The following is a 26,454-nucleotide window of genomic DNA, read 5'->3' as shown; positions in this document are numbered from 1 at the left end:
TGGTGGCTTTGAGTGCCTGGTCCTTTTGCTCTCCTGTAAGAACAGGGCACAGACCACTTTGGCTAGCATGTACCCCCCACCTGCACTTGCCTGGCTCCTGAACTCTGGAACCCCTGTGACGTATAATTTATAATTTTGAATTAAAAAGTTGAAGCTGGCATGTTGGTGCACCTCTTTAATCCCGACACTCCGGAGACAGGCAGGCCAGTCAATGTCACAGCCTGGTCTAGAGTGCAAGTTCCAGGCTAGGCAGAGCCACACAGTAAGAGAAAAAAATCATTCAAAAAAGAATGGATGCTTTCCCTTGGGGTTTGCCTACAGTCTAAAAAGCTTCTTGCCTCCCCTTTAAATGTCTTTGCATGTGGATGTTGGATTTTCCCCTGTGCCCTAACATACAACATTACTGGGGTTCAGAGTAAAGAGGGTTGTGGTTAAAGCCTGGGCAGAGCAGATTGAGGGTTGGAGGATGTGAGGTTTTAGAGACACATGATTTAGTTACTATTTTATTTAGGTGATAGAAGGGATGGGAAATAGAATTGAGGTTCCTGGTCAGTGTGTACAAAGCACTTCCATAACCCACACGCCTTCTTGTTTAGGTCCGGAGAGTGCCCGGCTCCAGCGGCCGTCTCCATAAGACAGAGGATGGAGGCTGGGAGTGGAGCGACGATGAGTTTGATGAGGAGAGCGAGGAAGGGAAAGCTGCGATTTCTCAGCTCAGGGTAAGTTGCATAGGACTGCGTAGACTCTAGTCTTATTATAGCTTGAAGAGCTAAAACAGTGAGAAGACAAGTGCCATAGACAGCATCTTCCAGTTAATTCTGTGTAGCAATCAGTCTCTCAATGTGATGTCACTTAGGATATGTTAAAATAGCCATGTCTAGAGGGGAAAAGTGTCTTGATGTGGAGAGCAACTGGATGGCACTAATGGCTAGGTGTAGCCGGCATTTGCCTCTCTGTGACTTCTTTCTTCCACCTTTGAACCCACTAATACCAGTAAAAAAAGAGGAAAGGAAAGATTTCTCTGAATAAAGTCAGGGGTCTGAAACAGGACACCTTGTTCTTAGACTACTTCCTGCTGGTTAGGGGTGTCAAGTTCTGTGGGGCAAGTTTGATCTGCCCTGTCAGGAACCTAATTTCTACTTGTTTCTTCTTTGTGCATGACTTACAAACCACAGCCGACTAAGAGCAACCAATAAATGTTGCTCTCAGCACCCCCGGCGTGGCGGTGCTGTCATTTATATACCTCTGAAAAGTTCCCAAAATTCCAAATGCCACACAGTCACAGAAACTATCTGCAGCTGGCAGAGTCGAGCCCCTTCTACAGCACGAGGCAAATAAATCCTAGTCAGCTGCTGTGGACAGTCGGAAGCAGTCCTGTGTCACATCCTCGCACTAGATTAAAACAAAAACACGTTCTTATTTTCTGTGTGCTCTGGCTTAACTTCCTTCATGCATATATACAGTTGTGCTGTGCTCCACCATATGATTGTTTTCATTTTAGTTTTTGTTTTATATTTATCTTGAAAAAATTTAAAATCAGTTTACAGTGTACAAGCTAGTGGGTTTTGCTCTGCGTTTCTGTGCACACCTTGTTCTTGCAGTCTCATTCACAGTCATGTTCTTGCTCCATCCCCTTCCTTGGCTTCAGCTCATGTGTTCTGGTTCTCCTTCCTCCCTTCCAGTATCTCCTGTTTTCATGCCCTGTGCATTCCATTCTTTCCAACACACCCCTGCCTGGGAAATGTCTTCCTCAGCTCTTACAGCTCTCATCCTAGACGCGCTGAAAATGCAGATAAAAACGAAAGTTTATGTGGGCACCACGTATGTGTTTGTCCTTTACGAAGGGTCAGCTTTCCATTCAGCCTAATGACTTCCAGTTCTACTGATTTTTCTGCAAATGCCATGCCTTTGATCTTCTTATGGCTGAATGAAATTCCATTGTATACTTAGCACATTTATTTTATCCAATTTTCTGTAGCCATTGTAGATAGCATAGCAGTAAACATGGCTATGAGGACATTTATAATGGGACTTGGAAAATATGTTGATAACTAGCTTACAGGCTTACACTTTCCTCTGTAATTGATCACAGGGACACAATATGGTCCTCAGTGAAAAGAAATTTGTTTTGGGGGATGACCTCTACCTCTTGGGAACTCAGGCCATCTGGATGTTTGCTTATAAAACTGATTAATTTGTTCAATTTTCTTTTTGTTTTGCGCTGTTATATTCTATGCTCTTTGATATCGGTGCAGGGGTGGCTGGGTAAGGGTGTGGGTCTTACTATGTAGCCCTGGCTGGGCTAGAACTCACTTTGTAGACTAGGCTGGAGAGATCTGCTTGCCTCTGCCTCCTGAGTGCTGTGTTGCATGCGTGAGCCATGCCTGAGCATAGCTGTTAACTTGTAATGCCGTAAGTAGAGTATGTGCTTCTGTCGACGGCCTGGACACAGACTGTAATGGCACCACAACAGCTTCCTCTTCTCAGAAAACTTAGGTCCAGTGACTTTATGGATCAGAGTGGAACAGAGTGACTTTCAGTCAGTATTACTTACAGTTTCTTGAAGTTCACTACTTGAAACTGACCACAAGTCATCTTACTGTTTCAGTTACTAAGCATCTCTCTTTCTGTGTCTCTTTCAGTCTCCCCGAGTAAAAGACTCATTGTCAAATTCTGAGGTAAGTAACTGGAGGCTATCAAGCTCTTATTAAAATAAACATCTTATTTTGTTTTCAGTGCTAAGCTTGTCCAGCCAGTCTGCCTTTGTCTCTGTGTCTCTGTGTGATCAGACGTTAATGAGGCATTCTTTATACCAACCAGACTTGGATTGGGCTTCCTTGCTGGCTGAGTTGTTTTTGGGTTTGGTCTGCTTGAAGTGGAAAGTGATAGGAAATCCCACAGTGCCTGTAGAGTGAGTGTTCTTCCTTCTGACTCTCAGAGGGATATGAGCTCCGGGTCTGTTGTGTTGTATGTATTTCCTTCTGGTAGCACCTTCTCTTTTGAGTATGGTGTTTGATTTACAGATGGCTGTGAGCCACCATGTGGTTGCTGGGAATTGAACTCGGGACCTCTGGAAGAGCAGTCAGTGCTCTTAACCGCTATGCCATCTCTCCAGCCCATGGTGTTTGATTTAAAAACTTACATTTGCTCTTAATCTGTGGACATAGTATGCAGTTTACATGATACTAAGTACATGATTTATGTACTCAGACCTATATTGTATATCTTAACCACGGACATATGAGTGGTTGACACATTTCCACTGCAAGGTTCCCATTCCCCACTCTTAGCACATCTGGAATTACTGTCCTCCCAAGGCCTGGCATGATGCATAGTCCCATCAGTCCTTTTGGCCAGTGAAAACTCACTGGGCTGAGGTGATGGCTTCGCTGTCAGAATGCTTTCCAGCATAGCAGAAGCCTTGAGTTCCATCCCCAGTGCTTCATGAAAGTGTGATGCATGTTCCTGTAACCCAGTTCTTGGCAGGCAGGGTTAAAAGCTCAAGATCATTCTTGGCTGCATAATGGGCTCAGAGTTAGCCTGGAATACATGGAGACCTTGTTCTTCACCCCAGTCTCTTAAAAGATTGGGAGGCAGAGGCAGGAGACTCTCATTTTGAGGTCATTCAGGTCTACAGAGAGAATTCCATGATAGCCAGGGATACACAGAGGAAGCCTGTCTTGTTGGGAAAACCTTTGTGCACTATGTAAATAAAGGCTGTCTTTGCATTATTCAAATGTTGATTTCCTATGGACGGAGAGTTGAGAATGGACTTTGGTATTGTTATTCCCGTTGCTCAGTACCTGTGTCATATTTTGTAAACACTCAACTCCCTCACCTTCTGACTGTTTAATAAAGAGCTGACCGTCTATAGGCACGGTAAGAAAGGAAGGCTTCTGGGCAGAGATAGGAACCGTAGGAAGAATTGAGAGGTGTGGCAGTTGCCAGCCAGAGGAAGTGTGACAAACTGAGACACAGTAAGAGTTGGTGGCAAACATGAACTAGTATTGGTGGGCTGGTGAAGTCATGTGAGCTAGCTGGGAAATTGATGGGCTGGTGAGGTTATGCGGGCTAGTTGGGAATGGCCTAAGCCAAGGTCCGAGCTCCAGTAAAGAATAATTGTCTCTGTTATTATTGGGAGCTGCCAGCTCAAGACACTTGGGTGACACTGTCTCAAAAATCAAAACAAAAAATTAACAGAAGGAAGGGCCGCTCTGTGGTTCCTTGTCTTTAACTCCTGTCACCATGAGTGCATTCCTAGTGACATGCTTAGTAGCTCCTACTGCTCAGGCAGACCTGACTGTAGAAGAAACCCCTCTGACTGGTCAGCTCCTGAAAGGTTAACGTACTTTACAGATCATCCAGTTTTCCTTTCCCTAAAAACGCATTTCCACGTGAATTTTCTTAATTAAAATAAACTTAAAAAAATAATGTATCTGTATTTCTGTGCATTGGTGTTTTGTCTGCACGTGTGTGTGTCTGTGAGAGGGTGTAGGGTGGCACCTGGGTCTGCAGTTAGAGACAGTTGGGAGCTGCCATGTGGGGGCTGAGAGTTGAACCCAGGTCTTTTGAAAGAGCAGCCAATGCTCTTAACCACTGAGCTACTTCTCCAGCCCTCCATGTGAATTCTTATTTCCCCATAGTCTCATGCTGTTTACATCATTTTTAATTTAGTTGTAATAAGGTTAATATACCGTAGTTCGCAGTTACAGTCATTTCCAGTCTGGTGACATTGAGTACATTCACATCACAGTGCAGTGATTGTCCTATCTGTCCCGAGACCTTTCCATCTTTTCAAGTAAAACTCTCTCCTTTGGACTTTCCCACCTCTAGCTCTTGACAACTGCTTTATATTTTCTGTCACTGTAAGCCTGGTTATTCTGTGTGTGTCACAGTAGTGGACTCACACAGGGTTCGCTCTTTGCTCACCGGCTCGTTTCACCAGCACCGTGTCCTTCCGTGCATTCATGCTGCGGCAGCTCTCAGTGAGGTCTGCAAGCCACACGGGTGACAGTCATTACAGGCAGGAGCTTGTCCTTCATTCATCTGCCAAGCAGTCGAAGCGCATGTGTCTTTCGAGTTGTGCGTAGTGCTGCTCTGAAGGGAGGGTGTACACCTGCTCTCCTTCTCGGAGCCGGACATCTAGACGTGGAATTGCTGAATTTTGGGAATTCAGGTTTTGTTCTCAGCTTGTTTGGTTTGAAGCAAGGTACTGTCAGTCCCACTGCCTCAGCAACTAAGGATGGGGATTACAAGCGTGTGCCCCTGCGCTCTGCTGTTTTCTTTTCTGAAGAACAGCTGTGTGGCCTTCGTAGTGCTGGTGCAGTGCCATTTGGCATCCCTATAACATGTTCTGAGATTTCAGATTTTCTATTTACTTTCCCTGACTCCTGCTTTGTTTTGGTGACAGGATCTTGTAGCCCAATCTGGCCTCCATCTCACCATGTAGCCGAGGCTGACCCAGACACTGAACTTTTGCTCCTACCTCCTCAGGGCTGGGACTATAGGCTTGTACTGCCTGGTTTTATGCAGTGCTAGGACTCACACCAAGGACTTTGTGCACATGAGGCTGGGCTGTAGCCTTATCCCTTCATGTTTTATTTCTGTTTTCTAGATCCTTTTGGCCCTTACGGTAGGTAATCACGGGTGCATACAGCGTGGAAGCTGACCTTTTCATGAACTTATTCAGGACTAATCTTTAACTTCTATTTTTTCTGTCAGAATCTAACACAGGTGTGAGCTTTTCACTATGGGGTTAATGAGCACACAAGTTTCATTAAGTTTTATTCTTGGTTTCCTTGTTTTTTTAATCCTAAATTGAATTTAAATTTTTATGTATGTTTATGTGTAGGGGCACATGGGTGTGGATACTCACAGAAGTGAGAAGACTGATCAGAACGCCCGGGGCTGGAATTACAGGCAGACAGTTATTACCTGCCTGATGGGGGACTGAGAACCAAACTCTGGCCCTCTGCAAGAGCGATAGTTTCTCCTCACCACTGAGTTGTTTCTCCAGCTGGTCTCCTTGGATTTTACTTACATACAGTGTTAGGGAAGGAGTGTGTCTGTGTCTGTCTGTCTGCCTGTTATTTCCTCTCAAAAGTAGGACTTTATTATTACCCATTGACTCTTCTCTTTTAGTAATAAAATATTTTCACTTACATTGATATTTTTCCCAATAGCTAATTTTAAATATGCTTAGCTTACTTTTATAATCAAGATCTGTTTTTCCTCCAGATTGCCTAATTAAACTATTAAACACTTGAAGCCTACAGTGTCTAGTGTCTGTAACTACAACACTCCTGCCCTCCTCTAGTCTTAGACAAGATCTCACTGTGGACCCTGTGTCGCTTTGTCCTTGATCTTTAGTATGATTGTGTGTAATAGTAAGTGAATAGCAGGCATAGGACTCCTCACACAGCCTTGGTGATCTTTGCCCCTTGTCCTCCTCCTCCTCTGCTGCTCTCCCTCCCCTCCCCAGTGGGAATCCTGTCTGTCCTCATCTCCTCCTCAGCACCCAGTTCCTGCTGCCTCTCCCTGCTTACCCCAGCCATGGTCCTTTCTTGGTTTCTGTGGTTCCTTAGTCTATCCATTTACCTGGGAAGTTCATGACTCCATTTTTTTTTTAATGACTGAGTGTGACCTTGTGTAGAGAACCACACTGTCTTTGTCCTCTCCCTTGTGAAGGGCATTTTAAGTTGTTGCAGTTACTGGCTCTAGTGGACAGAGTAGCTGTAGTGGACAGAGTAGCACGAGTGTTGCTGGGCAGGTGTCTGGAGTAGGATCAAGTCCTTTGGGCGGATCCTAGGAGTGGCCCAGCTGGTCCTACGATAGATCTCTTTCTGTTTTTCTTTTTTTCTTCCCCCCCAACCCCCGCCCCTGGAGCTGAGGACCGAACCTAGGACCTTGAACTTGCCAGGCAAGCGCTCTACCACTGAGCTAAATCTCCACCCCTCTTTCTGCTTTTCTTGCCAGTCGTCTCCCCAAACCTCACCAGCACTTTCTGTCATTTGTTTTGTTGATTTCAGCAATTCTGATTGGGGCGATAAAATGTCAAAGTTGTTTCAATTTGTGTTTCTTTGGTTGCTTATGTGGCAAATATATCCTGAAGTGTTTCTAGGCCATTTTATTCCTTCTGTTGAGAATTCTGATTAGATTCCTAGAACACATTTGAATTGGATCATTTGTTTCCTTGATTCTGTGTCTTTTTTTTTTTTTTTTTTTTTTGGTTCTTTTTTTCGGAGCTGGGGACCGAACCCAGGGCCTTGCGCTTCCTAGGTAAGCGCTCTACCACTGAGCCAAATCCCCAGCCCCTTGATTCTGTGTCTTTTGAGTTCTTTGTATATGGTGGCTGTTAATTGTCCGTCAGATAGACAAGACAGCTGGCAAAGATTCCCTGCGTTCTGGGGGCCTTTCCATTTGGTTGAGGGTCTCCTTAGCTCTACAGAAACTGTAGTTGTATGAGGTCTCAGTCATCAATCACTGACCTCATTCCAGGGTAAATGCAGTCCTGTCACAAAGTCCTTTCCTACACACAAGTTTAGTGTTTCAGGTTTCAATCGAGGACTTGATCAAATTTGTGTGCTGGGTTATAGATAGGGTCTAATTTCATTCTTTTGCACATGACAATCAGGTTTCCCATTTGTTGAAGATGCTGTCTTCTCTTCATGTTTCTGTTCTCTTAGCTCACAGTTTGAGGTGTGGTGGCTCCTCTGGTAGCCTCCTGTGAGGCTCTGACTGCAGCATGACCTACAGATGCACGGTGGGTGGGAGCTTATGGAGAGGCACTGGCAGAGGAAGAAGAGATTCTGAGCTGTTAGAACTTCGGGTCTCACAAAGCACTAATCTGCTTTCCCTTTTCAGAGGCCAGGCAGGGACAGCTCACTCACCTCCCCCCCAGGTTCATCCTTCACAGGATTCACCTCTGAATGCTGCTAGGCAGGTACATGGCACACATCTGTACTCCGCACTCTTGGAAGCTGAGTGGAGAGTTTGAGTGAGACTAGCCTTGACTACCTGGCCAGTTCAGACCAGCCTGTTTAATAAAACAACAAAACACTCTCTTCTAAAAAAAACAAAAACAAAAACCCAAAAGATTTTAGAATGCTTAGAAATACTGAATAGTATGTAATACAGACAAGTGCAGTGAAGTAGCAATAATTCAGAATTCAGACAGCACCCCGTGAGCCCTGTGAATGTCACCTGGCACAGAAGTTTGATCATTTGCCCCGTGAGCCCTCTGGGATGTGCAGAGCTGTCCTACTCAGCAGCACTGCCTGTGTTTACTGCAGCTCTTCTCGGCCGCTGATCCCATGGGGACTTTGCTTCAAGTTCCAGAACAAATTTCTGCACATCTACCTCAGCCAGCTAGCCAGATGCCCACACAGCCAGCTCAAGTCTCTCTCCTGCCCCCTGCAGAGCCAGCAAAGCCAGCACAGGTAAGTGGAACAAGTGAGAAATTCTGTCTTGATGGTGTTACAGGTGCATATAAAAGCACTCTATAAGGCTCACACAGGTTTGTAAGCAACAGAGTAAGTCAGTTATGAAAACATACCAAGTACCAACTGTGTGGTAGCATGTTGTAAGTTCTTCATTAGACCCTTGTGAAGTTTAAGGAAGCCACATGCACTTAGAGGAGTTCCCTTTGAGCCTGGGGAGTCAGCTGTCATTTTCTTCTTTGCTCGCTACACTCACTAATGCTGCTTCTTGAGGCTCTCTACTGTCAGATTTATTCTGTTGAGAGAATTGATTTTGTTAAGCTAGGTAATATTTACTTAAGCACCCATAATTGCCACTAAATCGTAGTGGTGACAGTGTCTGGGTAAGAGTGGCTTCTGTGAGTTCCTGCGTGCGTGCTGAGTACTCCATCGTGCTGCTCCACCTGGTACTCTGTGTCACGTGATAGAATGCCATTTGGCTGAGTAAGAGTTTCAGTGTCAGCTCATTTATTAATTATTAGAAATGCTAGGTAAGAAGAAATGGCAGTTCTGATGTTCCCTTTTCTTTAATATATCTTCACATCATGTTCTGTCTCCGGAGGCCACTGCTCTGAGTACTTCCCTTCCTTTATCTGTCACCTGGGAAATATACAGGTGTTTAGATTGACAGAAAGATTGGAAGTATTTTATAGACGAATAGAATGTATGTCCTCCAGCAAGCAAAGCTTTACAGTTTTCAGAAGGATTTAAAAAGACCTGGAACCTTGTGGGTAATGGAGCCCTATGAGACAGCTACTTTAGACCTATCTGTGGGAATTAACTTTGTGATTCTGCCTGTCTTAGCTGATAGCTGCCTTTTGTTGTTCCTTTGGAGGTGGCCCCTCCCACTACAGGGACTGTCTTAGGGGCTACAAAGACTTGATGGAAACTGCCACCAAGTGTCTTTCTTAGATGGCCTTTGTCCTTGCTTCATGTTCCTGACAGACTTTTTTCCATGCATTTCAGGCTCGATCTTCAGGAGAGCGGTCCCAGGAGACCAAGGTCCCTATCAGTCTAGTGCTAAGATTAAGGTACGTGAGCATTTGCTGTTACTAAGCATTCTGTAGATGTCGTCAGAGTCGGGCCTTAGAGTATGCTACTGCGTAGTATCGTGTGTTTCCAACAGAGTTGTTGGCTGGTGTTTCAGAATCCTGCTCTTAACAGGCTGTGCGACTGCTGTGCATACCTGCTTAGGAGGGAGCAGCATGTGCATTTGCAGCGTGGCCGTCAGGGTTTGTAGTGGAGGATGCTGGGGTAGAAGCAGTGCTGGCTGTTCCTCTGAGGAGGGGTCTGATAATGGGGCTTGTGTCATATGAACACATAGGACAGGCACTTGATGGCTGTGATTGAACAACCTGCCAAGAAGTTTGTAGCTTCTCTTTTTACTTGGGTCATGGTGGGGTGAACAGAAAGGCCGAGGCAGATTGCTCAGGAAGAAACATCATTGGTACCATAGCTTATCCCTCAACCTTATCCCCAATGGTAATAGTTGGGATCAAGAGTCTATAATTTTCTTTGTCAGAATAAGTTTGGGTGTTACATTGTTTCTTTGTTGTTATAAATGAATATGAAAAAAAATGAGCTCAAAGCTAGGCTAGGCCTTTTAGTGTTGAAGTACCATGTAGTAGAACACCACACAGGAACACCGGGCCAGCTCTGTAAAGTTAGAGATGGAGACCACAGAGCCGTTTAAAATGGTTTCTACTAGGAACAGTGAAATCACATCACAGACATTGAGAATGCAGGTTTGGTGACTTTCTGTCTATAGGAAGTACCCATTTGTAGATGAAGAGGATGCCTCAGTGCCCTTACCTATCACACTATACAGAGAGCGTGCCTGTCTCCAGGGTATCTGTGTTGAGTCTCACCACAGTAGACATATGTGCCTCGGGAGAATGTGGAGGACACTGTGGGTAATGAAGCCTCTGTTCTCTTGAGAGGGACTTCTTCCTTTATTTTCTTGTTGTTTATTTTAGTCTGGTTTGTGTTTGTTTTATGGTGTTTTTGAGACAGGGACTCACTGTATAACCCTGGCTGTCCTGAAACTTACTATGTAAATAGATCATGCAGGCCTCAACCTCACAGAGAGCTACCTGCTTGGCCTCCACAGTGCTGGGTTAAAGGTGTATGGGACTGTGCCAGCCAGAGTGGTTGTTTAAGGATCACTTTTTCACAGTTTATGGAAATAGTTGAAAGTTGGGTTCTTATTCCCTTAATGGAGACTTTGAAGTTAAATGAACAGAAGAGATGATAATCACCTGTGGTCCAGGTTGCTGTTTTTATAATTGGAGTGCCAGTCACAGCACATAGTCTCAGTGAGACGTCCTCAAGCATATTATTTGTGAAATAATCTTGGCCCTTTCCCTTGTTTAGGTAAATGGATTTGAATCCAGAGTGATCTGTCACGTGTGCTGTTAGACATCATGTTCTGATTTCTCTACCTTAACTAGAACTTCAGGCTACCTGGATAGTCTCAACACATCGAATGTTGATCACAGCTATTCCTCACCAATCACATTGCTATTAGTATGGCCCCGATTTCTTTTCCCGCCCTCTCTGCCTGTTCAAATCCTCCTCGTCTTAAGTCCCATTTAAAAACTTATCTTGGGGGCTGAAGAGATGCTCAGTGGTTAAGAATGCTGACTGTTCTTGGTTTGGTTCTCAGCACCCACATAAGAATTATCTGTCACTCCAGTCCCAGGACATTTGACAACCTCTTCTGGGCTCTGAGGGCACCAGGCATGCACCTGGCGCACAGACTCTTCTCACATAGAAAGCATGGACAGACAAAACCTACCCCTGAAGCTTCTACCTCTAAAACTTTCTCCTTATCCCAGTCTTATCTGTTCTCTGCACTGTCGGATTTGAAGGAATAACGTGTACTTAGTTCTGTGAGTGTGTTGTAGTGGACAAGTGGGAGTGGGAACACGGGTGGCAGTGTCCTCCAGCATTCGAACCCCTCCTTCTAGTTTTATAAGATTATATGTTCCCCTTCATTTTTTTTTGTTGCCAAAACAGAATACCAAAGATTGAGTAATTTATAAATAAAGATATATTTATAATATTATAAATAGAGATTTAAGCAGGTATGTAGCTCGCACCTATAATCCCAGCACTTGGGAGGCTGAGGCAGGAGAATTCCTGAGTGTCTGAGCCAACCCAGGCTAGAGAGTACGATCCTGTCTTAATAACAACAGCAAGTATCCACAACAGAGTCCAGATGTTTGATTTCTTACAATGTAAGCCAGAAGCCTAGAGTGGTGGGGTCTCTGTGCACCTTCATGTTGCTTCATCTTGTGACCAAAAAGACAAGAGTGCACAAGGAAGCAAGAAGAGGCACAGTTCAACTTATGGCCGATGGACCTGCTCACTGTGTTAACCTCTCAGCAGCCTCTCAGTATTGTGCCAAGGACTGGCTTTCCAACACAGTCAGCTTATAAGTCTCATTTAGCTCATAGTATTATCTTAGTGGGATTCAGGGTAGGAATGAGCATGAGTATCCTCAAATTAGAGATTCTTGTGTTGATCAGTAGGGGGATAATACATTCAAAGCCATATAAGGTAATTTGATGGCAATGCTAAAAGTGTTAGTTCAGAGACCTGTAGAATGAGTGTATCAGGAGAAAGTATATGATCTGTGAGAACAGAATAATATTTCCATATGTACATATACATTCACATACATACCCATACATCACATATACATACACATACATATACATACATACATACATACATACATACACCCACATACACACATACAGACATACATTCATACACACACATACATGCAGGTACATATAGATGCATACACCCATATGTATACATACGTACACATACATACATACATACATACATACATACATACGCACACATACACGCATGTATATATAGATGCGTACACACATATGTATACATACACACACACTGGCAGACTTTAAGCATAAATTCAGAAATTCTTATTTTCCTTATTCTGTTTTAATAGGAATTCCAAAAAAGAACTAAATGATATTCGATTTGAATTTACTCCTGGGAGAGGTGAGTATTATAATATATGACTGAGAACAATGATGCCAGTTTGCTTCTTAGGTAGGTATAATAAAGTTTTTGTCATCTAGATAAGGTTTGTTTTTAAAGGACAGTGAAACTTCCTGTCTTAGGTTTTAAGAAATACGCATGAAGGAAAACTGCAATGGATTTACTAGTGATTTCTTTCTTCATCTGGAGATGTGACTGTACTGAGAGTATAGTAATGAGTACAAGCCTTTTAGTAAAGGCCACCGTCAGGCATGCATTTCCCTAAATGTTATCCCTTCAGTTCTTTGTTTTGTTTTTTTGGTGAACAAAGAATGTACACTTAGCCTTAGCCATTGTTGTTAGCGTGTTGTTGTCCTCTGTCTTCTTCATGGCTGACTCGGTGGTCAGTGGGAATTTGATGATGGCATAGTAGTCAAGCTTGTTCCCCTGGGTGCTCTCTTTCCAGGATATTTTGGCTGCCTCTGGAGCCGCAGGGTCTTGGGCCACCGGAAAGTGGGTGACATTTGGATCATCTTCTGTTTGTGGCTGTGGACGCCTTTCAGCACTGCCTTTGTAGCTTCCAAGGCCTTTGTTTTAGCTTCGGCTTCGGCTTTGGGAAGGGGCAGGAGCTTCCTTCGCTTTTGGCACCATCTTGGCAAAAAAGGCCCCATTCAGTTCTTAAGACAGCTATGTAAGGAACAATGGTTCCCATTTGACAGAGGACGAACTAGTTCCAGGTTAGAGGGACAGAGAAACCTGTTTATAATCTAGAAGGAGGCACGTCCAGAGTCCTTGCTCTTATCCTCGCACATGCTTCTCTCTGATAAGCAGGCAAAACACAGGGTTCCTGGCTTCCTTTCCCCATTCGGAAGCTGAACCTTGTTCACAATACTGTTTCTAATTGTGAACTTCAACCTGGAAGTTTGAAGGCTTCTTTTTTCTTGCCTTTGTTAACTCATGGTTGAGGAATGGCCAGCAAATGTCTGTTCACAGTTGATTTCCTGCATGCAGATATACAGAGGGTATGTGTTTTACTTTTTAGATATGTTTTTAGGAGTTTTAATTGTTAGGCATTCGTATGGATGTGTGCATACCACCTTCTTTAGGATTTACTGCTGTGAACAGACACCATGACCAAGGCAACTCTTATAAAGGACAACATTTAATTAGGGCTGGTTTACAAGTTCAGAGGTTCAGCCCATTATTATCAAGGAGGGAGCACGGCAGCATCCAGGCAGGCATGGTGCAGGAGGAGCTGAGAGTTCTGCATCTTCATCTGAAGGCTGTAGGAGAAGACTGGCTCCCACATGGTTAGGAGGAGGGTTTCATTGCCTATCCCAACAGTACACACTTCCTCTAACAAGGCCACACCTCATAGTAATGCTCACTCCTTGGGCCAAGCATATTCAAACCACCACATTGCACTCCCTGGCCCCTCTAGGCTTGTTCAAACACAAGTCTATGGGGACCATACCTAGCCATACCATAATAAAAAAGTACATTTAGTCCAACTTCCAAAGTTCCCATAGTTTATAGCAGTTTCAACAGTGTTCAAAGTCCAAAGTTCAAAGTCTGTTCTGAGATTCATCCAATTACTTAACTGCAATCCCTGAGGCAAGACAGGAAACCAGCTGGGCAAACTCCAAACTCTGCATCTCCATGTCTGATGTCAAAGCGGTCTTCAGATCTCCAGCGCCTTTTTTATCTTTGTTGACTGCAACAAACTGGGCTGGTTCCACTCCTGTTAGCAGCTTTTCTCAGCAGATCTCACAGCTCAAACAACTTGGGTTCTCTAAGCCAACTTGAACTTCACAGCTTTCGTTCCAATGGCTAAAGTCCACACATGCTCTTCTGGGCTCCTCCAGAAGACTTGGGTCCCATCTCCAGCCCTGCCCTCTGTAGCTCTCTAGGCTCTGGCTGACTCCACTCCACTGCTGCTGCTGTTCTTGGTGATCATCCCATGCGCTGGCATCTCCAGTACACTGAGGTCTTCTGCTGCAGCTAGGCTTCACCAGTAGCCTCTCCTGAGCTCTCTTCATGGTGCCAAGGCTCAGCTCCTTTGCATGACCCCTTCAGTCCTAGACCATCAACTGCAACTGAGGCTGCACTTTCACCAATGGCCTTCCATGGCCTCTCACAGCACCAAGCCTCAGCTGCTCTGCACGACCCCTTCATGCCTTCAAAACCGGTACCACCTGGGTGACTCTTACACACTACCAAGTCTAACTGCAGCACAAGGTATAAGACTTAGGCTGTCTCTGGGACACAGCTTCCTTGTGCTCTCAGAAAACCCTTCCCAGGAGATTTCATATCAGTAATGCTGGTCTCTTTTTAACCACTGCTAATATCTTAGCTCCAGCTGACCAGCATCAGTTAATCCTAGTCATTCCTTCTGTTCTTGTCTTTAAAGCAGAGCCACATGGCCAAAGCTGCCGAGTTCTGCTGCTTGCAGCAAGGAGCTGAAACATGGCCCCCTTGGTCTGTTACATTATGACCAGCTTTCTGTTTTCCAGTTCCTTCACTGTCTAGCATGGCTGTCCTGGAACTTGCTCTGTAGATTGACCTTGAACCCAGAGATCTGCATGGCTCCTGAATGCTGGGATCAAAGGTGTGTCCTACCACACTTGGACTTGAAAAGCTTTTTCCTGTACTTGGTACTTGCTCAGATTTGAAACTGGCCTTGAACACTGAGATCTGTTCCTCTGTCTCCTGGGATTAAAGATGTGAGCCACTGTGCTTATTAGGCCTAAACCTAGCTGTCTGGGACCTCGCCCCAAAGTCATCACTGCTCCATTTCACTTCCTGGTGCCCCTCTTTTACTTGCACCGTACATTTTATATTTTCCCCTTTCTTTACTTGTTCTTTTATTAAAACACTCTTCACAGGACTAAACCAGAGAACAAAGTCTGCTGGGCTTTTTTGAGACTTCCTTTGTCAGTGCAATTAATGTAAATCTCTTTACCTTAGACTCAGGCAGACTCTTCAGATAAGGGCAGAAAGCAGCCACATTCTTCAGCAAAATATCACAAAAACAGTCTCTAGGCCACATTCTGAAATTTTTATCCACTAAAACCTCTTGGGCCAGGTCTGTACAGTTGAAATCACTCTCAGTAACAAAGTCTTCTATATTCCTAATAGGATAGCCCACTAAGCCCCATTTAAAGCATTCCACTACTTTTCAAATTTAAAGTCCCAAAATCCACATTTTTACAACAAAAAGCATGGTAAGGCCTATCAGCAGTACCCCACTCTTGATACCAACTTCTGTCTTAGGGTTTTACCGTTGTGAACAGACACCATGACTGTTGCGGTAAAAATTAAAAAGGAACGTTTTCTATCAGTTCCCGTAAGCGGAATCTGCTTGCTCCAGCTGCTACTCTGCCACTCGGTCTGCAAGCTAAAAGGGCTGTCTCCCTTTTAACCGCCCTCTCCCGAGTCCCCAAGGCGGTAGTTACCACGCGTGCGCGCGCGAACACACACACACACACACACACACACACACACACACACACCCTTGTTCTCTGGGCCTTGTGCATTCTCCCTCCACGAAGGCATCAGAACCAGATTTGCAGGCTCCAACTGCCTTCAGCCATTCTTTCACACACACTATCCTCTTTAGCCCAGTAAATCAAAATTCCAGAAACTTGTAATTTAGCAGTTAGATTTACATGTTAGATTCCCAATCCACAGTTCATCCACACAATAAATTCACTGCCAACTGATAAATATATAAACCTCACACCTAGACGAGATAAGATTGGTCTAGTTCACCTAAATCTGAGCCATCCTTCTCTGTTAGACTCATCTTGATCTCTCTCCTTCCTCCTCTCTCAGTTTCAACAACTTTGGCCCTGCCCCCACTCTCTACTGTCTAATGTTATCACCTTGACATCAACCTACACATCACCCTTTCTGATTTATTTTTTAAAAAAACAACTTTTCTCTCAAATGTAAGCTGTGTACATTTGAAAACATCTAAATGACTGTTTTCTCAATTTAATTAGCTTGTGTAGGCCAAATTAGTCTTCAAGTCTGTCAGAAATCTGAGAACGACTAATATTGCCTGAAAGTATGAGAAGCACAAAACATAGTTTCCAAACTTAACCAGTTTATAGAGACCACTGATCATCCGCAGCCCCTCATTCCTCAACCGGTGGAGCATTAGTCTTCGGCCTTCTGGCCCAGGATCATCTGACAGACTTTTGTAATGCAGGTTTCTGATAATTCTGGCTCAGCAAAGATTATCAGTTGACTACTCTGCATATCGTGACCCTTTTTTGGACAGCATTTGTAAATGAATTGAGGCAATTCTTGCCTAGTGGCTGTCTTGCCACAATTGGAGCAACTCCATTGATGCTCAGTTTCTTCTTAGAATCCAAGGAGTGCTGTCAGGACCAGACAGGTCTCTAGTCAGATGATCTTTAATAAAGAAATGTCCATACATGTCATATTCTGTGGACTTCTGATGCCTTTGAAGACCATCTATCTACACAAAGTGTTTCTGAACTCTTAGACCCTGACTGCTCTCAGCCATTTCTAATTGAACTATCTCAAAAACACCCTTTTAATTACTCAGAACCATGAGTTTGTTATCTGGCTCTTAACTTGAATTGCTAATCATCTAAAAACAGTTTATAATCGTAGTTATAGGACTGGGTTTAAGCCTTGTACTTGTAAACATTTTGTAACAAATAAGTTTCGTACCAAAGTAAAGATATGACTTTAGCTTAGTTATCAAATGAGATTATGGCTATACAAATCAATCTAGCTAATTCCTCCCTGTTAAATTATGACCATTTCTAAATTTCTCATAAAAACCACCTTGTAATAACCACCTTCAGCCTCCCAAAGTCTAGGAAATTGGGGTGACAACTCTTCAATGGCTTCTTCAAGCTGTACATGGGCGTTGAGATATCTTTGTGGTGTAGAGAAAATAGGGGAGTTGTTTGGCCTTAAGAAGGCCACCCAATGATTGTTGTGACCGCTGATGTCTGTCTTGACTGGACCCAGCTGAAGGTCCATGAGATGAGGAATCCAAGCAGGCCAGTTCATCATTCTGATGACGGGCTTCACCAGGCTGCACATTCTGCAATACATAAATCTCAAAACAAAATGTTAGCATCATCAAGATAATTTTTTGTTTGATTCTCTTTAATCCAGTTTTTCAGGTGGTCTCCCTCTACCAAATCTGATCCATGTGACTCTGGAAGGTGTCCAGAGCCTAATCACTCTTTTTAAAAAGACAAAGACAAAACCTTTCTCCCAAAATACCGTGTTCTTTAGTCTGTAACCAGAAAGGCTTGTATCTTGTACTCTCTCCCAGAGGAATAATATAGCAAGACTCAAAGTCACACCCATTTGAAAATTAAAACAATTTTTAAAAAAGAAATAAGCTAAAAAAAAGTGTATGAGCCTGATAGGCTTTTCTGTCATATCAGTCAATTAACCCTAAATTCCTGTGGAGCCCAGGTTAAGAGAGCCTGAGCTTCCTGTTGTGGTAAGTATAAAAAATAACCACAAACCCTCACTAGCTGGCATTGTTGAGCCATATGACCTTTAGCAGGGTAATTCATAAAACAAATTAAACACCTATCAATTCCAATACCAATAAGTAAGCAACTTATCAAACCAGGACTTGAGCCCATAATACATTGATCTGTTAAGCTCTCTACCTGGAATGTCAGATTTTTATTTATTAATAACTTCCATAATAAATGTCTTATTTGGGGCTGGGGATTTAGCTCAGTGGTAGAGCGCTTGCCTAGCAACCGCAAGGCCCTGGGTTTGGTCCCCAGCTCCGAAAAAAAGAAAAAAAAATGTCTTACTCACCCTGTCTGGTTTACAGACTTCTATTTTTAATAACCTTATTAACTTATAAGTATCACCACTCTCTACTTGGAGTAAGTGACGAATTTTCCCTATCTAAGTTCCAAATCATGGGTGAAAATCTCCACATGATTCAGATAAACTCTGTACTCTCTCCTTTTAACTATAAAAAATTTTAATCACTTTTCTTTTGATACCTGTTATTAAGAAGCAGGCAACTTGTCAAACCAGGATTTTAACCCAAAATTCCCGTGGAGCCCTGGTTAGAAAGCATATGAGTACCAGTGAGATGCGTTAGAGCACTGTGTCTTTAGACCATCTACCTGGGGAGCGCTCTACTTGGAGCCTCAGACTTTATTAATAACTCTATAAAATATGTCATATTCACCCCGCCTGGTATTGCAGACTTTTTATTTTTAATAGCCTTATTAACTTGTAAATACCACCAGTCTCTACTTGGAGTCAGTGACGAATTTTCCCTATCTTAGTTCTGAACCACAGGTGAAATCCCCACGAGATTCGGGTAAACTCTGTACTCTCTTCTTCTAACTATAAAACAAACTTAATTACAATTCCATTAATACCTGTCAGTAAGAAGCAGGCAGCTCGACTAATGAGGATTTTAACCCAAATTCCTGTAGAGCCCACATACAGAGAATATGGGTATCTTGAAAGACTTAATAGAGCATTAATTCTTTCTACTATCTTTAAAACAATTAACCAAACATAAATTAAATCATTTTCCAAACAACCTTTGTTAAAGAAGCAAGCAGCTTCTAATCTCCAGCTCTCTGAGCTACCAGTCTAACCACAGCAGGGACCTACAGCCTGCAAGCCTAGGCTGCTCCCGTCTTTTGTTTAAGATTTCCAAACTTGAGACATCACATGACTCAACATGACACTGGCCCCCTCTTACTAGAAAATAGAACTTTCTCTTTAACTCTTTGGCTGATGTTTGTTTGTTTGTTTGTTTGTTTGTTTATTATAAGTACACCGTAGCTGTCTTCAGACACATCAGAAGAGGGCATCAGATCTCATTATAGATGGTTATGTGCCACCATGTGTTGCTGGGATTTGAACTCAGGACCTCTGGAAGAGCAGTCAGCGCTCTTAATCACTGAGCCATCTCTCCAGCCTTAGGCTGATAATCTTAATTTTCTAGTAGATTCTTTCCCAACACGTTGGTTTGCCACCTGTTACAGTAAAAAAAAAAAGGAACATTTTCTATCAGTTCCCAAGAGCTGGATCAAGGCAACTCTTAATAGGACAACATTTAATTGGGGCTGGCTTACAGGTTCAGAGGTTCAGTCCATATCAAGGCGGGAGCATGGCAGTGTTCAGGCAGGCATGGTACAGGAGGAGCTGAGAGTTCTACAGCTTCATCTGAAGGCTGCTAGGAGATGATTAGCTCCCACGAGGTTAGGAGGAGGGTCTCATTGCCTACCCCCACCTTGACACACGTCCTTCTACAAGATCACACCTCCTAATAGTGCCACTCCCGAGCCAAGCATATTCAAACCACCACACCTCCTTTGTTCCTTCCAGAGGCTCCAGCTCCTGATCGGTTAGGTGAGCTAGGTTGGCTGGTTGGCTTATTTGAGGCAGGGTCTCACCGTGTAGTGTTAACTGGTCTTAAGCCCATAGAGATCTGCCTTCCTCTGCCTCAGAAATTAAAGAGGAAATTAGACTGAGATCATTTGCTTTGTCTATTTGGTTTCTGTTCTGTCATTGCTTACTTGTATCACTTGGGATGAGTAGGTAAGAAAATAAACTGCTACAATAATGATAATAATTTTAGTAAACTTTCATGATTCTCGGGAAAGATTATAAAGTATTTTTTCAAGGTTTGAATTTGCGAAATTCACTGAAATTCATGTCTAAGCTCAAAGAGCTCAAATTCAGAGTTATTACTAATCTTTGTAGAACATAGAGTGAGCAGGACAGAGATTGAGTCCTAGAAAAACCAAAGTAAAAACAGGCTACAGTTGCTAATACTGATGGGAGGTGTCAGGCATGCCAACCCTTTGCTTTGAAACACTAAGAGTGGCTTCGTCTCCACTTGTAGGGCACTGTTCTGATGAGCTAGTGATCTCTACAGTATACAGTTCAGCAACTTGTCTTCTGCTTTGAGCCATGTAGTTCATAGATACATTCTGCTCCCTAGCCAGACCTATGAGAAGGCTTCACAGGACAGTCAAGCACAGCCCTCACCTGCCTTCTTGATTGGAGACAGATAGTTAGCTTGGCTCTGCGGCCTTCTTACCTGCGCTGACCGTGAGCATTACAGTGACGTATGTACACGAGAGACGCAGCACTGTGCTCTCTGTCCTTACAGATACAGCAGAGGGTGTTTCTCAGGAGCTCATTTCTGCTGGCCTGGTCGACGGAAGGGATTTAGTGATAGGTAAGCCTATGACTTTCTGCTCATAGCCCTAATGTCATGTTGTATATGTGGTCCCTAGAAATCAGGTTCCAGTTGAGCAAACCAGCAAAATCCTGTCCTACCCCAGACCCTTGATGGCCGTCAATATCTCTAGGGCATTAGACGAAGTGACAGGGAAGTCGTGAGACAATGGCTCTGCTGTCTTTGACACATCACCCTGACTGACCTATGTAGAGCACAGAAATGAGCAGGGTGGAGATAGAGCCCTAGGAAACCAAAGTGAAGGCCCACACTTCTCTCTGAAACACTAACTAGTGGATAGTTGCAGCTTTGTGGGCCCTGTGTAGTCTGTCTTTTTGTTTTCTGGGGACAGAGTCTTGCTCTGTAGCTCAGGCGGGTCTGGAACTTACTATCCATCTCCTGCCTCAGTTCCTTAACCCCACCCCAGTGCTAAAACTGTTACAGGTGCATATTGTACACTTTGGTTTGTAGTGTGTCATGTGAAAATGAGTCTTCCTTACAGAAAAGTGGAACAGATCACAGGCCCTCCTTGCTGCCTCCTAGTCACAGGCTTTGTGGTGTCTTAACATAAGGCAGACCTTTTACTCCACTGTCTCTGTAGGGTGGTCAAGACATTTTACCGAATTAACAGTGACTTAGGATTTACTTATTCAGTCTAGAGAGCAGTGATAGCTTTGATTTGGGAAATGACTGGCCTTTTTTTCCCCATTTTGATTGTCAATCAAAGATTCTTAAAGATTCTTAATTTTAAGATTTTAAAATATTGTTGAAAATGTATTTATGTAGCTGCTCATTAATTTTCTTTGTGTGATTACAGTGGCAGCTAATTTGCAGAAAATTGTGGAAGAACCTCAGTCAAATCGATCTGTCACTTTCAAACTGGTATTCACCCTCTTCCTTCTCTGCAGACCAGCCGTTCCGTTCCCCAAAGCCGAGACTGTAGCATATGCTGAGGCAGCGGGGCGGTGGGCGCACACGCCTGTATCCCAGCATTTGGGAAGCAGAGACAGGTGGCTGAGTTTGAGGCCAGCCTGGTCTACACAGTGAGTTCCAGGACAGCCAGGGTCACCCAGAGAAAAACCCTGTCTTGAAAAACCAAAAAGACTCTGCTGAGTTGTGTTCATCCACTCTTCCCACGAGCCTGGCTGTCCTCTCAAGCTGAGTGGCTTCACCTCTCCCCGCTCCCAGAACAGAAGCCCACAACCCAGCCTCTAACTCTCCTCAGGGAAATCATAAAGCTATTTGACATAGTTATACAGCCCCATCATTTCTGCAACAAAATCTTATTTATATCTCGGGACCTTTCACCTACTACCTTTCCTTCTGCAGCCCCTTATCAGTTTTTATTGCTGCTTGAAATTTTATTTATAAATTGCCACACCTTGTCGTTCTGTTTGGTTCTTAGGCATCTGGTGTTGAAGGCTCGGATATTCCTGATGATGGCAAACTGATAGGATTTGCCCAGCTCAGCATCAGCTAAACCACAGCCCCGGAAGAGTCAGCCTAGGAGACGCCACACATGCACATGTCTGTTGCTTCTGTTGGCCTGAACCTACAACTGCCAAAGAACCCAGCAAGGAACCTCCCAGCTCGGAGCTTTAGTTTTTCTCTTTGTTTTTCTTGCCTCCGCCCTTCTGCCCCCCTTTTCCTACAAGGAAAGAAAAGTTGGATCACCTGTGGCCAGCATCCCCTCAGAGAGTTCCGTTGGTAGACACGTTGCTCATGTGCCCTCTCCCTCCACGTGAGAGGCAGAAGTGGCCAGTGTGCCTCGAGGCCCAGGATGGAAGTCTCTCAGCTCATTCTTGCCTTACTAAGTTGTTGGCCCCAGTGGATCGAGCAGCCGCACTGGGCAGCCTCATCTTGCCTGCTCTCCCACACCTGCTGGGACATGAGCATCTTGGGATAACTCTCTAACACTCAAGTAGCAATTAAAAGTTGATTGTTCAGCTGGAGCCCAGAGAATTTAATTACTTTTTTTTTCTTTGTACCTGGTGTGAATTCTAGCAACCTTTGTTAGAAAAAAAGCACAGCCTCGAATGGAGGCAGCCTAAACTCTTGTCTGTCTCCTTCATGGTGTCTCTTACATGTTTTGCTGAGCTGTTCTCAGGCTGTTCTCAGGCACCCCCTTCACTGCTCCCTCCAGAAAGGGTTGCTAGCCTTAACTTCAGCTGGTGCGAAACATCTGACTGTCGTCAGACTTCAGCCATCTCCTTCAGAGTGCACCTTTGGATCGTTTACGCAGAAAACATCAAGCAATGGCTTATAAATCTTATCTTGCCAGAGGTAGTTTTTGAACAAGAAGAGAACTTTGTAAATCTTATCATTGGGAAAGTATTTTCGATATTTAAAAAAATTAAACTGAAGAAAAACTGATCTTTGACCCTCCTATGAAGATGGATTTGCCTGGCCTCTAAGTCATGAGGAAATGGTGTACACCGCTGAGAGTTTTACAGCAATAAAGGAGACTCACACGAGGCTAGAGGCCTGCCTCTGCTCCTCTCTCGCACTGACTCTGCAGGGCTTCTTCATTCGCTCAACTGCCCAAGACGGAACCTGAAGCCACCCGTGCTGTAACCTTAGGCTCATGAGTAGACGGTGTTCATTTGATGTTCTAGAAATTATGTGACTTATTCTTTAGGGTAAAAAGTGAGCTCAATGCAATATGGTTATAATCAGTGAAGTTGGCTTTTCTTTTTTCCTATCGTTAAATAGCATTTGTCTAATTGCTAATAAGCCTACCAAGTTACCAGATTGTATATGAGAGTGGAATAGTCAAGTCTGGCCTTAAAGAGACAAAGATGGGCTGTGAGCCCCTAGAGTGGGACTAGTTCGTTGCCTTTTATAGAATTCCTTGCACCCGCCATTGTTGGTTTGATGAACAAGATTAGTACCCAGTTTGTTTCCACCCTCACCCCACCTCACCCAGTTGAGGATCACAGTGCTGCTCCTATGAGCAGCTCCGTTGACTTTTTTCTTGGAACACACCTGAGAGCTTTCCCCATCTCTGACTTGTGCCACCTCATGTTTCATTCATACTGAGCCTATAGTTTCAGTCATGGACTTTCATACTGCAGAGTGCAAAGGCATGTTGGGAAAGGTGTTGGAGAGGAAGAGAAGATGGATTTGAGAAGGGAATTGAGAGAATAGAGAGTCCAAGGTCCCAGCAGGTTGGTAAAAGGAGGAACCTGTTGAGCTAGGAGGGAGAAAAAAGATTGAGCAGCTAGTTGGAAACCATTTTTTTTCTTTCTTCTTTCCCCACTTGTTAGAGGTAGGGTTGTGAGGAAGCAAAGAAGGGGAGGTGGGATGGAGTCTAGGAAGCAGGCAGTGTTGCCTTTGGCAGAAGGCTCATGGCCTGCTGTAGAATTCAATCTGGTTTCAGCAGCTTGACTTAATTCACTTAAGGGCTCAGGAAGGAATGGATATCACTGTTCTGGCTTTCGACTTAGGGGGTGCTCCAGTGCCAGGTTGGAAGTAAGCAGCAGCCTATCTCTTGTTCTCTAGACCATCATCACCTTTGCCTTGCTGTGAGGGGACAGACATGACAGTAAAAGTGGCCTGGGGCTCTTTTTCTGTTCATGGTTTGCTTTTTTGGCAAGGAGGAGGTCGGCACTAAGACCCAGGACAATGTTACTTCTCCGTGATGTGTGGTGACTTCCTTCTGCTGGCTTATGCAGTGATGGCGAGAGAACCAGTCAGCGGCGGAAACTGCAGAGATGGGACAGCTCAGAAGCCAGGGAGCTAGAGCAGAGCTTCCAGGGGACTCTGCCATTAAGTCCTCAAGATGCCCGTGTCCCTGGAGTAGGGACTGACTATAGCACAAGATAGTGTGTGCCAATATAGCCAAGAGAATGTGTGAAATAGTCTTTCTAAATGATAAAGGCATCATTTGGGTTGGTTCTTGTTTTTTGTGTTTTCCCTTCTGTTTTCAACCAAATCCTAGAGCCAGCTGAGACTGATACGTAACCTGAAGGCTAACACAAGAATGAACCAGGAATGTCAGTTCCTCCTTGGGAGGTTTGCTGGGTGGTGAAAGATGTAAAATATTACCTTCTCCCTCTTCTCTTGACTTGTATTTTACTGCATGTTTTTTTTTTTCATTTTTAATCAATAAAGAGTAAATTGTCCTTAATGATGTATGAATGCTGTTTTTTTGATGGTGGTTGGGAAGAGCTCTGAGTAGGACATAACATCACTCCCTTTAGTTTTCATGTGACTAGAGTGCAGCGAAGGTGCACATAAGCAGTTAAGACTAGCACACACACCATCATCCACAATTTTAGTAGAATAGCTTCAAACTCTTGTGCTCCAGTTGGGGAGATACATGCCCCACATGGGACGAAGGAAGACTCCCCAAGGAAACTGGACATGAAAGGCAGCAAACCATCCCCATTATGTGTTGATTTTTTTTTTTTTTCCCTGAATCTCTGAGCAGTGATGAGCTTCTCCCATGGGGTTTGGACACTGCCATGGTATGGCTTTGTGGAAGATTCTAAGCTCTTTAGCACCTTGTCTCCCACCTGCTCTGACTGACTTCCTGATGATAATCTTTCCTAACAAGCAGCCACATCTGTGAGGGCTGCCGCAGCTGCTGTTCCGAGAGCACAGAGCTATGGAACTTGGATTGGGAGGACTGTAGAGCTTGGAGCTGATGAGCGCCTACTTTCCAGGTCAGCAAATTAAAGAAATAAGCTGAGTGCTGTGTGCACACAGTAGGGCCGGGTACTCAAATGTGGCGGTGCCATGTGCAAGGGTTAGAGGTCAGGGCAAGAGTAAGGTGACCTCTGCTTACCTGTTCTAACAGATTAGACTGTCCCAGGCTAGCTCCTCAGCTTCACTGCCTCCTTAGGGTCAGGTCAGCTACCCCATGTTTGTTTTTAAAGTACACTTCAATTTTTAGGATAGTCCAGTAGTTTCACAGCAAAATCAAGTAGAATGTGTTACCTGTACTTGAGCAACCTTTTCCTGCCTCCAGCGATCCACGCGTATTACATTTTTGATGTTGTTAATAAACCACAGCTGTGCCCCTAAAAATATTCTGTTCTGCCTGGCCTGTTCGTGTCTTTCCACACTGACCCTCGGCCACCCATGTCTGTGTTGGTTGTGGATTGTTTTTATTTATTTGCATGTCACTAACATGGGGATTGAGCCTAGGACCTTGTGCTGAACAAGCACTCTTCCAATGAGCATCCCTACATGATCCATTGGTCTTTGTGTAGTTGGGACCAATTACACAGCACGGAGTCTGTTCAGATAGGCTTCTTTTGGTAATATTGAAAGTTCCTATCTTTTCACAGTAGCTGTAGCTTTTGTTCTGTTTTGTTTTTTAGCACTGAATTGCAGTGTCTACCACAGTTTACCATATACCCACTGAAGGACATCTTTTGGACTTCCAAGTTTGGCCAGTTAAGAACAAAGCTCCTGGAATCTTTGTACAGGGTTTTGTGCGGGCATGTGGTGTCAACTCATTTGACAAATGCCAGTGAACATGATTGTTGGGTTTTAAGGTAAGAGTATGTTTAGTTTTCTAAGTATATTGTTAAGGCGTTGTGCTGTTTTACATTCCTGTCACTCTACACTCCTGGTCATTTGTGTTATTGTCAGTATTTTGAATGTAGCTGTTCTATTAGGTGTGTAATAGTTTCCTGTCTTAATTTGAAATTTTTTAATGATTATGCTATTGGACATCTTCATGTATGCCAGCTTGCCTTCTGTGTTCCAGAGACACGGGTC

At 44.0% G+C, this 26,454-nt stretch overlaps 1 protein-coding gene across 4 annotated transcripts in view; it reads left to right on the top strand.

Moving 5' to 3' along the window:
• The window catches only part of Oxsr1 (oxidative stress responsive kinase 1), an 89,511-nt gene extending 64,658 nt beyond the window's left edge, over nt 1-24,853 (top strand). For 2 of the 4 annotated variants that reach the window (XR_015626734.1, XM_087562507.1), the window contains 8 exons: nt 597-719; nt 2,643-2,678; nt 8,292-8,438; nt 9,444-9,508; nt 12,463-12,515; nt 20,656-20,724; nt 21,542-21,767; nt 22,130-24,853. Coding sequence is in view for 2 of the 4 variants with exons in the window: in XM_087562507.1 (XP_087418633.1) it covers nt 597-719; nt 2,643-2,678; nt 8,292-8,438; nt 9,444-9,508; nt 12,463-12,515; nt 20,656-20,724; nt 21,542-21,767; nt 22,130-22,175 (765 nt within the window). In the remaining 2 variants the exon portion in view is untranslated. 4 annotated transcript variants of the gene reach the window in all.
• Nucleotides 24,854-26,454: the final 1,601 nt, after the last annotated feature.

Source organism: Rattus norvegicus, chromosome 8, assembly GCF_021556685.1.
Source record: "Rattus norvegicus strain SHRSP/BbbUtx chromosome 8, alternate assembly SHRSP_T2T, whole genome shotgun sequence".
Lineage (NCBI taxonomy): Eukaryota > Metazoa > Chordata > Mammalia > Rodentia > Muridae > Rattus > Rattus norvegicus.
The sequence above is the reverse complement of the archived record's forward strand: the minus strand, read 5'-3'. Positions and strand labels throughout refer to the sequence as shown.